A 12,298-nucleotide genomic window follows, 5' to 3' on the forward strand; every position below is an offset into this window, starting at 1 on the left:
TTCTGAAAATTCGTTCTTTATTTTGATATAAAAAAATAAATCCTTCAGCGTATAAAGAATGTTACTTGTTTATGTTGTAAAGCAAACTTACAAGATAGGAACATCTGCTATCAGTTCAAAAGATGCCACACTTTAGAAAATAAAAGTCACTGCTACTTGGATTCAACAAACATCAGGGGAGAGGAACAAATATCTCTGTCTCCTGATTTTTCCATAATTTTACTAAATCATCACTAGGAAAGCTAGTAGTGGGGATGTTACAAAATTATGCCAGAATTTGGTAATGATGGTGAAACCGGCCATTCAAGTCCAGCTAGGTCATGACCTTGTACAAATGCTCTACTTGATACACCACAGGCCGGGCTGGTGATAGATTTGAGTTATAACGTATAGATTCCTTTCAGTTATAGTTGCAAAGAAAGTCTTTAAATTCTTGAAGTAAGCTAGGAAACAGGCTGCTGATCTGGATTTGCTCAGATGGAAGACACTTACAGCAGGAGTCCAGTTGACAGGCTGTTGAAATCACCAGGCCTGTGCTTGTCAGGTAGTATCAGGCAGCTGATCGGGACACCATCTCCAGATCTTTGAGTGACATATTTGAAGTCCTCACGGTAAAGTTGTGGCCATGGTTGCATTAGCTCTGGGTATTGTTTTTTTTTTTTCTTTGATTTTTAATATCATTCTTTACCAGCTGTAGCAGCCACTGCTTGGTAAAACTTTGCCACAAAGTCTGGCTCACTGACCTCCAGCTGCCTGACAAATTCATTGCGTTCCTGCTCAGCCCAACCTCGAAACCACTGATCCCAAAGACGTAGCTGGCACTCAAAGATACAAGGTGGTCGGTTTGCCCCAGACACACTAAGCTGCTCCAGGCTTTCCAGCAATGGCTGTAATTTTCCCGGTACTGCCTTAGCTACCAGGTCCCCAAGGAAACGTTCACGCTGAGGACCTGACCAGCCGGCAAACCAGTGAAGAATACACTTCATCTCCTGGGAAGTGATGTAAGACATTGGGGGAGGAGAGGAGTTAGAAATATTGTCTGGTACTGGGGGTAAGGGAGAAGGGAAGGATAGTGGCATTGAAGTGGAAGATGATTCCAGTGGCATCCTGAAACATAAAAGCACTGTTATGTACTCTCTGGATAGAAAAATGAAAATAAAGCTTCCCAACAACATGGAATCTTACAGCACTCAACCAGCATCTATTACTTTTCACCAATTTGGTTTACAGAAAAACAACAGGGTCCTTTATTTATTATCCAACTATCTTACAGAAAGCACCCAAGAATAACTTCATTTCATATCTGCCAACTTTCCTTTTTTTTTGTTTGTTTCTATGGATTTACATGTATTCCCCATCCTGATCCTCCCTCCCACCTCCCTCTCTACCCGATCCCTCTGGGTCTTCCCAGTGCACCAGGCCCAAGCACTTGTTTCATGCATCCAACCTGGGCTGGTGATCTATTTCACCCTAGATAATATACATGTTTCGATGCTGTTCTCTCGAAACATCCCACCCTCACCTTCTCCCACAGAGTCCAAAAGTCTGTTCTGTACATCTGTGTCTCTTTTTCTGTTTTCTGTTTATAGGGTTATTGTTACCATCTTTCTAAATTCCATATATATGTGTTAGTTTATAACTTTCCTCTTTTTTAAACCCATTACCCTCCCCAACCACTGCCTCTCTCCATTATTCCTACAAAGAATCTAAAAATAACCAAAGCATCCCTTGTTCATTTTTTCCCACCTAATTCTATGTTCCAGGTTGAGTAAAGAAAAAAAACCAATGATTAATACTGGTCTAATACATCTTCCCTAAAATGAAAAAAAGGTACACATTTTTTAATTTACCAAGCAGCTGGTCAAGACCCAGATGCTAATCATTCCTGAGCTATCAACAGTACAATAAAAAAAGAAAAAAAGAAAAAATCTTATACAGTGAAAGAGCCTTCTCTGCAATGTGCATGTAGCCTCTGAAATAAGAACTTTATAAATGTACTATTTTCTTATATTTCCTGTAAAGCATCAGGAAAAACAAGAGCACAGTTAGTGAGGGTGCCTTGTCCAAAATGAGGTAACAGAGTAAGAAAAACAGAAGCAGCAGCCAATTGTTTTTTTCAGGACTGAGAAAACGGTCTAGTTTGTCTGCTGGCTTAGGGACCTAAGAAGTGCTATACTGCTGTGACAATTCATGTATGAACACTTTCCTTCATGTTTAATGGAATACCTATTGATGACCGGCCTTAGCATCACTAATGCAACTGGGAGGTCAACCAGCCTTTCTCAAATCCCACAGTTTGAGTCTCAATGAAAACAAACTACTTGTTTACGACACATTTTACTGTTTGTGTTTCTGCTGCTCTAAGCTGGAGCGTTTCTATTGACAAAGGAACCCAGAAGAAATTAAGACCAGTTCACTACCAAAACATCAAGGAGGTTACTTTTTCAGTGGCCCTACAAAAAGCAATTCCTCCTAAAGGAATTTTATTCTCTTATTCAGAGAAAAGGAGAACTTTCCCCGAGTCTTGCGGCATAGCTTCCATGGCAAGTTCAAGTTTAATGATCAAGAATTAGTTCATAGGCTAAGTCTAGAGACACGATGCTGCCACCTTCCACTTTGGAGGCCACGGAACCTGGCACTCTGAGGTCCCAAAGAGCAACGTAGCCCTAGATGGGAGTGGCGGAGATTCGGAAGATGGGAGGCGGTAGCTGTATCCGTAGGAGAGTTGGAGGCTTGCCACACTAAGGGTAGCACTGAAACACTGAGTCTGACCCGGCCCAAGGAGGGAGGTACTTCTACCCCGCTTACCTCTCCTTTTCTCTCACAGGGCACCCGGAGACCGTCACAACAGGGTTTAAACTCCAACTATCGCCGCCGCTTCCATGTTTCCTGAAAACCCTAAGTTGGGCCAACCCGGCAGCCCACGCACTTCCGGTCCCGGACCCGCCCCAAACACCCAAGCTCCTCAGCGCCTCAGCCTTAGGTCCGGAGATAGCCGAATAATTCCGATTATGGTTAGGCCAGAGTCGACAGCTTCCGAACGGATTCGCTTCAAAACCTCCGTAAGACGAAGAGAACCGAGCTCTGAAATCAGGATGCGGGAGGGGGGAGCGGCTGGGAGGATGGAAAGAACCAATTGGTGCCGATGTGCAGACGGAAACACCCGAGCACTTCCGGAGGAACCCGGGGAGTTCTGAGTGGTAATCGAGGGGTTGACTATGGCAGTGGGCGGGGCCAACTCGGTACGTTCGAAGGGCGTTGGCGGAAATTACCGAAGATGCCCGAAGCCGTCGGGACGGACCCGAGTACCTCACGCAAGATGGCGGAGCTGGAGGAGGTGACTCTGGACGGGAAGCCTCTTCAGGCGCTGCGGGTGACCGACCTGAAGGCCGCACTGGAGCAGCGAGGCCTAGCCAAGAGCGGGCAGAAGAGTGCCCTGGTCAAGCGGCTCAAAGGGGTGAGGAGACGGCATTGCCGGGGTGTCGGAGGGAAGCGGACCCGGTAGAGCCGAGTCTCTGCCGCGGCGCAGGCGCAGTGTTCGGGCTCGGCGCGAGCGAGCTCAGGCCGCCAGCGCGAGCCTCCGGATCCGCGCGCACGGTGGTTGGCGAGGCTCGCGCTGGAGTAGAAATAGCGCCGGTTCCCGCCTTAACGGTAGCGGCGCGAGCCCAAAATGGGAGGGTGCGCGCTACTCTCCTGGAGTGTCTTAAGCTCCTTCCTTCTTCCCCCACCCCCTCCTTGTTTGTGTCTGTGGTTTCGGCGCATGCGCTGCAGAAGGAGTTAAATCCCACTACAACCACCGGCGTTGCTGGCCTAAGGGGGGCGAGTTGGGCTGGGTCGGAGTTAGGGATGTAGTTGGCCCGAGGGGTTGATGAGGTTGTTATCGGTATCCGAATGAATAGAATTGGCGTAGGGCAAAAATGTCTGCTTGATTAGGTTAGGAGGTGAGATGAAGAGAAATCTTGATTTGAAGGGACTTGGTTAGGCAGAGGTGTATATTTTATAGGGCATCATCCAGAAGCAATTTGGGTGGGTAAGAGTTTGGTGAATATTGATAAGAGAGGTGAGGTGGGCTGGTATGTATTGGGGGGTTTGAATCTGCTTGAGTAGATTAGGGTGGGATTGCCAAGAGATAGACGGATGAATTGGTGTGTTTATTTGGTGTAAACGGAGGGACGGTGAGGATCTCTTGGTTTTAATTTGGGTTAATTAGGATACGTGACCAGTAGTACGGTTTGGGGGTGGGTTGGCTCAAGGGTTAAGTTGGCAGATCGTTGCTTACACTGAAGCTGACAGTTTCGTGTGTGTGTGGATTGGATCAGAACATGATTTACGGAGTCTGTATCATTTTGTTCTGTAGCCTCCTCTTTGAAATTTTTATAAATTTGGTAAATCTAGTTGCCACTCTTTTGGAAACAATACAAGTTCACTTGAGTAGATCTAATCCTGGGCAACTGATCAAATAATTCACTCAGGCCAAAATCATGTTGGCTTCGTGTATTTGACCTGGTTTGAGTATTTGAAGTGAAGGGCCAGATTTAGGAGGAACACTAGTCATAAGTGCAGAAGACAATAGTGATTGTAGTACTGGTTCTGTCACTGTCAGATTTTATTGCATAGCCAGATTTCCTCAATATGCCTGCATTTTACATCTGTACATTTGGTAGCAGTAACCATGGCTACCTTTAAGGGTCTTCTGAAGATGAATGAGAACAGTATTAGTAAAGGGCATTTAGGTCCTTGGAAAAGTACAGTTTTAAGTGTGTATGGTTAGTCATTGCATTTGATGAAGAGATTGGGGGAGGGGTATTTTTTGCTTTTGTTTTTCCTGGTTTCTGACTTTTGCCCTTCTTTATACCAGGCGCTAATGCTAGAAAATTTACAAAAACACTCAACCCCGCATGCTGCATTCCAGCCAAATTCCCAGGTAAGAAAGAAGGTTCATTGCCAGGGTTGGACTCTGAATGCACAGAGACATGGAAGGACATGATGTTGTATGTTTGATGCTTGGTTTCTCACCAGTATTTTCCTAAGTTCCTTGGGTTGAAAATGTTTTTGTACTGGGACAATTGAATTCTGATAAAGAATTCAAGAATCAGAAGAACTGTAAGTTAATTTCTCATTCTTGAAATGGTGTGTGCAGAAAGATGTGGTTCCAGTTGATTAAGTGGAGTGCAAGGGTTTGAAGTCATTTATTTGACATTGATTTGAGAGAAGTAGTTGATGTCCTTGTAGATATGAAGTAGACAATCACCATGGCAGTATAGGAAAATACCTCCTGATCCAAGAAGAATTCTTGTGTTGACATAAATTTTCCAAGAAATCAGTCCTTTGGAGATCATCCACCATTATCACTGTTAATATTAACTATGCAGTCACTCCTAAGCATTGTTAATTGCTCTGTTACTTAGGGCAAGAAACTTAACCTTCGGAGACCTTGATTTCCTCAGTTTCCCTGTATGTAAGATGAGAAAAGGTTGAACTAGATCCATAGTTTTATAACTGCTGAGATTTTGTGTAGATGCTTTTGGAGGCTTCCTATAGGAAATTTCTTCCCAAGTGAGCAGGAATTCACATTCCCCTCCTAAGCTAGATTAGCATTGAGTTTCTGCATAAGATTTCTTTGAAAGAAACCATTCCCAGGTTTTTTTTTTCAGTGTTAGACTACGTAGTCTCTTAAGATTCTTTTCAGCTTTACCGTTTCCTCATTATAGTGTGTCATGCACTTAAAGGAAAAATCCAGGTTTTTGTTAGTGCAATGGTGTGCAGCTCCGGTACTAGATGAAATCCCAAGATACTGTGGAAAAGCAAGAGAGCTTTCCTATTCCCTTGTTACTAGCTCATTAAGCTGAAAGTATCATAATCTAACTAGTTTACAGAAGTTTAGTTAAGTATTTTAGCAAACAGAAACTGCATGTTAATCAGTTTACCATTCTATTCCTTTTGCCCATTACATTTTTGTCTTTGAAGTTTTGCTTTTATTAACGTAGGATTTTTGCAACAAATACTTATATTCTCTAATACTTTCAGCCCACACACTTGATCAGTGTCCAATGACTACCAAGAGACTTATCTCTATTTTAGGTGAAAATAAACTTTTACCATCCTTAGGAAAGATGAGTAATGACAAAAAAGTATTCAGGTTTTTTCCCTTTTCTGGAGTTCTAATAGGACTTGCTAAGCAAGAAGGTTCTTGAGAGGAGGACTTGTGAAGAAAAAGCTGCAGGGCTAAAGAGTGACATGAGAGTCCTGGATTTTAAATATTGTCACCAAAGGTTTCTTCTCACCCAAAGAAGATGGAATTAGAACTCTGTCTAAATGCTGAATGGACATCCCTTTTCTTAGTCTCTTGCTTTCAGGCTTTTAAGTCTGGTATTGAATTTTGGAGATGTTTAAATGTTTCCCGAATAGGTAGAGATTGATCTTTTGTGTCAACTAAAGATAAATTAGTATGAACTAGTGTTTTTTCCCTTCAGTTTTTTTATATTATTAAAAGGAAAAATTAGATATATAGTTTAGATTATCTAAAAATTTAGTTTAAAAGACATAGTTTTATAGGAGTTTCTTTTTAAATTATTTGTGCATCTCGGTTGGTTGGGAACTGAATATTTAAAATAAAAGATTATGTGTGCAGTTCCTCTTTTTGCCATCTTTTGTGAATCATAGGGCTATATATTTTGGGCCTCAACTTAGGAGTAGCTTAGAAAAGGGCCCTCCAGTATTATCTTTCTTTGGTCCAGATATAATCCTTTGCTCCGTGGAATTTTCTACCTAGTTTTTTCCTGGTTTGCTTTTCTAGACTATCTTTTTCCATTTCTTCTACACAGATTGGCGAGGAAATGAGCCAGAACAGTTTCATAAAGCAGTATCTGGAAAAGCAGCAGGAGCTGCTTAGGCAGCGTTTGGAGCGTGAAGCTCGAGAAGCTGCAGAACTTGAAGGTAAGTCCAGACTGTTGCTTCTCACATGGAGTCCTTCCTTCTTACTCCTGTCACTGAATAGATGGGCCTATTTCACTAGGCAGTTTCAGGAATATAAGTCAGGCTGAAACTGCCAGTTACTTGCTTCGGTAGTTTATGGATCCAAGTGAGTTACTCTTTACGTTTTGTCAGGGAAGAAGACACTTAATTTGATTTTTATCTTGTTAGAAGAGGATTCCTGCCAACAGGAAGAGTTATACGTAAATTAAGCTATCCTTTGACGTATTAGACTAGAAAAACCAGGGAGTTTTTCTCTATGTACAGTGCTCTCTTTAGTATATACTCTGTATCCATGACTTTGCCTGACGTCCTTCACTTCTCTACATATTCCCACATGATGAGCCCTTCACTCCCTCCCTGCCCCGACCCAATCTGTACTTTGCAGAAGCTTCAGCTGAGTCGGAGGACGAGATGATCCATCCTGAGGGAGTGGCTTCCCTGCTGCCTCCTGACTTTCAGAGCAGCCTGGAGAGACCAGAGCTGGAGCTCAGCAGACATTCACCCAGTACGTATCTCCCTCCCCACTGCGCTGTTTTGACAATCTTGCGTAGTTGGTGGGGGGAGGTAGTTACACCTCCTTTCATGCTAAGCCTCCATTAAAGTCCCAGGGCAGTTCTGTGACGGTGTTATTTGACATCTGTTTTTCATGGAAATTATGTCCTTTTTGAATTCTGCTTTCACTTCAATGTTGTGTTAACATCTCAGAGTATTTTATAAGGCGGTCTGATTTTTCTTCTCACTTGTATACCTCTAACTTCCTCTACTGTACCTCTAAATTAGCAGCAGTCACAACTCGTTTTCATCTTTTCACCAGTTATATATATTCTGTGTCACACTTCCAGTCATACTTCCAAATGGACATCTACAGTTTATTAATTCATTCAGCAAGTTTTTACTGAGTGTCTATTATATGCTAGGCATGTGCTAGGCACCAGAAATATAGTAAAAAGACAAGTCTCTGCTATAACGAAGCATACAGTCTAGTGAGGAGATGGACATTAAACAAATTATTACATAATTAACTAGAGTCATGCTATGTGCTGAGAGTCAATGCAGAGTATTACGTGAGCATATTACAAGGAATACAAACCTAATGTGTGGAAATTGTTTCAGGCAGGATTAATTTTTTCACATTTTAGAAAGCATTAAGCACCCACTTTTGCATAGTATCTCAAACAAAAATCTGTAAATACAGCCTTTGTCTTCTAGAAACTACCTAAGTATCCCTTTAGGAGAACATGTATATAAGACGTGTGGATAGTAGGTAGATAAAGTAAGCCAGTATGTAAACTAACAAGTATTTTGAATAATTATTAATGTTAGTGGTCATGGGGAAGGTAATCATTGCATTTTTAAAATATTTTTAGAATGCATGTTAGTTGTCAGTGTTCCTTTTCAAATAAAAATAAGCCAAAAAATTATGTATTGAGTTCTGCTCTATACATGTCTCCATGCTGGAGTATGTGGTGGGGAGTCAGCACCTTGTACAGTCTGTTAGGGAGAGAGAAGACAATCACACATAAAGCTGACAATAGAAGATAGTATGTGTTAAATAACATACAAGTACAGACACGTGTACTGTCAGAATTTGAAAGACGAAAAATTCACTGAGGACTAGAAAGATTATAGAGAGCTTTATTAAGGAGGTATAGTATTTGAGCTGAGCCTTAGAAATAGGTAGGATTTGAGTTGGCACAGAGAAGACCAGGGTATTTTTAGGAAGGAACAGAGGCACAGTGATAGGAATAAAGGTGATGCTTAATTTTAAAGGTAATGGAGGAACCATTGAAACTTCTTGATGAGAATATGATCTGATAAACTCTTTTGAAAAAGAGAGAACCTCTCTTTGGCTTAAATGTAATCTGAAGTGAAAATGAGGAATGTCCTAAAATAGATGTAGGTTTAAAAAGCAAATAAAAATTTAGAGTGAAGAAGGTGGCCAGTCTGTTCAATGCTTTGAGTCATCAGAAGGACTATGCCTGTGGCTATAATTGATGAGGGGAAAGAGGGGGCAGGTGAAAGAAAAGAGGTGAAAAATTAGAAATGAATGTAGTAAATTACAGAGTGGCTTGGTGATTTAGTTGCTAAGTCCTGTTTGACTCTTGTGATCCCATGGACTGTCGCCCGCCAAGCTCCTCTGTCCATGGGATTTTCCAGGCAAGAATACTGGAGTAGGTTAAAATTGTAGGGTCCAGCTAACAATTGCTCTGTATCCTCTTCAGTGTACTCTGTCCATAAACTTTTCTACCTCTGATCTTGGCTAGAATATGAACTTCACTATAGATGTGGCATAAAATGTGGCCAGAGTCCTAAGTGGAGTGGTAGTTTTGGAGTTCTAGCAGTGCTTGGTTGGATCAGTAGTAATGCCTGGAATTTACCCAGAAGTTAGGTTTGTTTCAGGTATACAGTGTCAGTCTGCTCATAGGCCAGTAAACTATTAGGATTCCAGTTTATTTGTTAGCTTTGGATATTTGGGGTTCCTTGTTTCGTAACATTTTGATTAAGGTTCCTAGTAACATATGTTGTTAATCAACAGTGGCACCTGAGGATTTTTTGGGGGGGGGATCCTGTTTTTTAAGAATATGAATTCCTGGTCCCTGCCCCAAGAATCTCAAGGAGTGTAAGTCCTGAGACCTTACATTTTTTAAAAGTCTCCTGGTAGTTCTGTTGATGAACTCAGTTTATGAATGTCTAAGTGAAAGAATAGCTTTTTGCTGTTAGAGTTAATCAAGATCCTTGTCTTATACTCCAACAGCCTTCCATTAACATCCTGTAGACACAGTCCCAAATTGGAAGGAAGGATTGGTTTATAAAATCCTCCCTGGCTCTCCTTCTTGACTTCTTACCTCTCCACCAGTTTCTTCAGATTTTTCTGCCCTCTATAATCAGAGGTTGCCTGGATTCCCTTATAGGTCATAACTGGTTTTATGGAAGTCCTTATTATCTTCAGTTAATTTTTTTAAAAAAGAGACCACACTTGGAAGATTAGGGAAAATACTAAAACATAAAAAAAATGGGCAGTCAGAATATGGATTGATTAACAAAGGTACGAACGACCTCAGGGGGTTTTAACCAGCCTTTGGCTTACAAAGCATTTAGCCCTTATTCCTGTTTCTTGTGTTAAATCTGGATGCTGAGATTCCACAGAAATGTTAGATAAGTTACTAATACAGTAAACATGAGTCAGATTTAGGTTTGGCATCCTTCTCTTAATTTCTGCTTCTTATTCATACCCAAGGATACCGTTTGGCCCCAGGCTTTGCTGTGATCTCTGTAGCTACCTAACTTGGGTCCTGCAGATCCTGCCGAAGGATTTGTTTTCCAGGATGAAGAAACTTCCCTCCTATCTGGCCCTTAAACTTTCTTCACTTTAATACATTCTACACTATTTTTGCTCTCCTGAAGACTTCTGGCTTTGGAATCTTAGAAATCTTACGTTCACCCTGACTTACCTTTTAACTCCTGAAATGCATTTATTGACCTGTTAGCAGTATTGGTTCCACCCTTTGCTAAGGGTGCTCAGTTCCTTCAAATGTTTGTAACATCAGGCTGAAGACCCTCCTGTGGCCATGTGCACATAATAGATGGCACCTTTCCCGGAATCTTGTCTGCCTCACATCAGTTCCTTACAAGGAGCTCAGAAAAATTCCTCATCTCTTTCTTATAGTTTGTATTGCTTACTAGGTTCTTGTTTTCATGTCTGAGGGCCCCCTCCAGCTGTCATTTTTGTTGTTGTTTGCAAAACAGTGATGTCCAGAACTTTCTGAATAACTTTTCTCAGTTTTCCCACATTTCTTTGATGACTTACTAGGCAAGTGCTTCTGGAGAAGGGATTGTCTAGAATCCTGTCACTGCAGTTTTATAATATCAAAGTAACATTATGGTCTAATAGAGTAGTATGTAGCCTATAATTGATGGAGATAAAGACTATTTGCTTGTGCATACTTAATTTTAAAATCATAACTCTAAGAAACTGTTTTATTTGACCTGTTTAGCACATTTATGGCTAATTGTATGCATACTTTTCTTCCCCCTTCTTAAAAATCACATTTATTTATTCAGAGCATATATGTGCTTATAACACTCACTTTTTAGGTTGACATAAAACAGCAGAGAATGTTTCTTTTCTTTTCTTTTCTTTTTTTTTTAGTTCTACCAGTTTATTGCTATCAACCCATCTCCCTCCACCCTCGTGCACACATGCTCAGTCATGTAACCCCATGGACTGCAGCCCGCCAGGCTCCTCTGTCCATGGACTTTTCCAGGCAAGAATACTGGAGTGGGTTGCCATTTCCTTTTCCGAATATTTCTTCTATAGAATTTGAAGTGATAAAAGCAAGTACTTGGGATGACTAGACCTGTGAATTTTTTCTGTTTATAGTATTTATAGTATTTAAGGAGAATCTCTTTCGTAGATTTTTCCTCCAGAGTATAGGATTTTATCATTTTTAAAATGATTGTTTTATTACAAAAAGTAGCTTGTGTTCTTTAGAAAAGTTTTTGAAAAACTGGAAGAAAACAGGTGCTTTTATTTTATTTATTTGTTTGGCTGTGCTGCATGGCTTGTGGGATATTAGTTTTCTGACCAGAGATCAAATCCGGGCCCCATGGAAAAGGAAATGGCAACCCACTCCAGTATTCTTGCCTGGAAAAGTCCATGGACAGAGGAGTCTGGCGGGCTGAAGTCCATGAGATTACATGACTGAGCATGTGTGCACGAGGGTGGAGGGAAATGGGTTGGTAGCAATAAAGTGGTAGAACTATTAAAAAAAAAAAAAATCCGGGCCCCAGCAGTGAAAATGCTGAGTCCTAACCACTGGACCACCAGGGAGTTCCCTAGGGTTTTTCTTTTTTTAATTGGAGTATAGTTGATTAACAATGCTGTGTTACATTTCAGGTGTACAGTAGAATGAATTGGTTATACATATATCCACTCTTTTTTAGATTCTTTTCTCGTAGAAGTCCATTAAACAGGTTTTTAAATCACCATAAGTCCCACAAACTAAAATAGCAGTAACTGATATTTTGGTGTAGAATTTTCTTTTGTCTGTAGATAAGTTTAAGAAATGTGCAATATTTAAATTTTTACCTTCCCTCCAATTTTTTTTTTTTTAAATTCTTGAGCATCTGGATAGTGTTTTTGTTGTTTTTTTTTTTTTTTTAAGTTTTTTTTTTTTTTTTGAGCAGTTTTAGGTTCACAGCAAAATGGCTAGGGTACAGAAATTTCTCATGTGCCCTTTACTCTTCCCACATATGCATAGCCTCTCTTATTATCAACATTGCACACCAGAGTGGTACATTTCTTACAATGTGTGAATGTTCA

At 40.9% G+C, this 12,298-nt stretch overlaps 2 protein-coding genes across 8 annotated transcripts in view; one reads left to right on the forward strand and one right to left on the reverse strand.

The window, feature by feature from the left end:
* C7H14orf119 (chromosome 7 C14orf119 homolog) lies at positions 1–2,941 on the reverse strand. The gene is made up of 2 exons (XM_065940699.1): positions 2,809–2,941; positions 1–1,107 (listed from the first exon to the last, which is right to left on the reverse strand). Exon 2 carries the CDS (start codon positions 1,104–1,106, stop codon positions 678–680), a length of 429 nt encoding a protein of 142 aa, XP_065796771.1. The 5' UTR covers position 1,107; positions 2,809–2,941; the 3' UTR covers positions 1–677.
* A 179-nt stretch (positions 2,942–3,120) lies between these two features.
* ACIN1 (apoptotic chromatin condensation inducer 1) overlaps positions 3,121–12,298 on the forward strand; it is a 39,161-nt gene continuing 29,983 nt past the window's right edge. For 3 of the 7 annotated variants that reach the window (XM_065940690.1, XM_065940691.1, XM_065940695.1), the window contains exons 1-4: positions 3,131–3,457; positions 4,859–4,924; positions 6,825–6,936; positions 7,361–7,480. In XM_065940690.1, coding sequence (XP_065796762.1) covers positions 3,146–3,457; positions 4,859–4,924; positions 6,825–6,936; positions 7,361–7,480 — 610 coding nt within the window. In that variant the 5' untranslated portion in view covers positions 3,131–3,145. Of the gene's footprint in view, positions 3,458–3,917; positions 4,061–4,858; positions 4,925–6,824; positions 6,937–7,360; positions 7,481–12,298 lie in introns of those variants that run through there. The other 4 variants (XM_065940693.1, XM_065940692.1, XM_065940696.1 and 1 more) reach the window with 4 other exon arrangements.

The sequence above is a fragment of the Muntiacus reevesi genome, chromosome 7 (assembly GCF_963930625.1).
Source record: "Muntiacus reevesi chromosome 7, mMunRee1.1, whole genome shotgun sequence".
In the NCBI taxonomy this organism is placed as follows: Eukaryota; Metazoa; Chordata; class Mammalia; order Artiodactyla; family Cervidae; genus Muntiacus; species Muntiacus reevesi.

Coding starts and splice junctions, on each gene's coding strand:
- C7H14orf119 (XM_065940699.1), bottom strand. CDS start 1,106: ATGCCACTGGAATCATCTTCCACTTCAATGCCACTATCCTTCCCTTCT.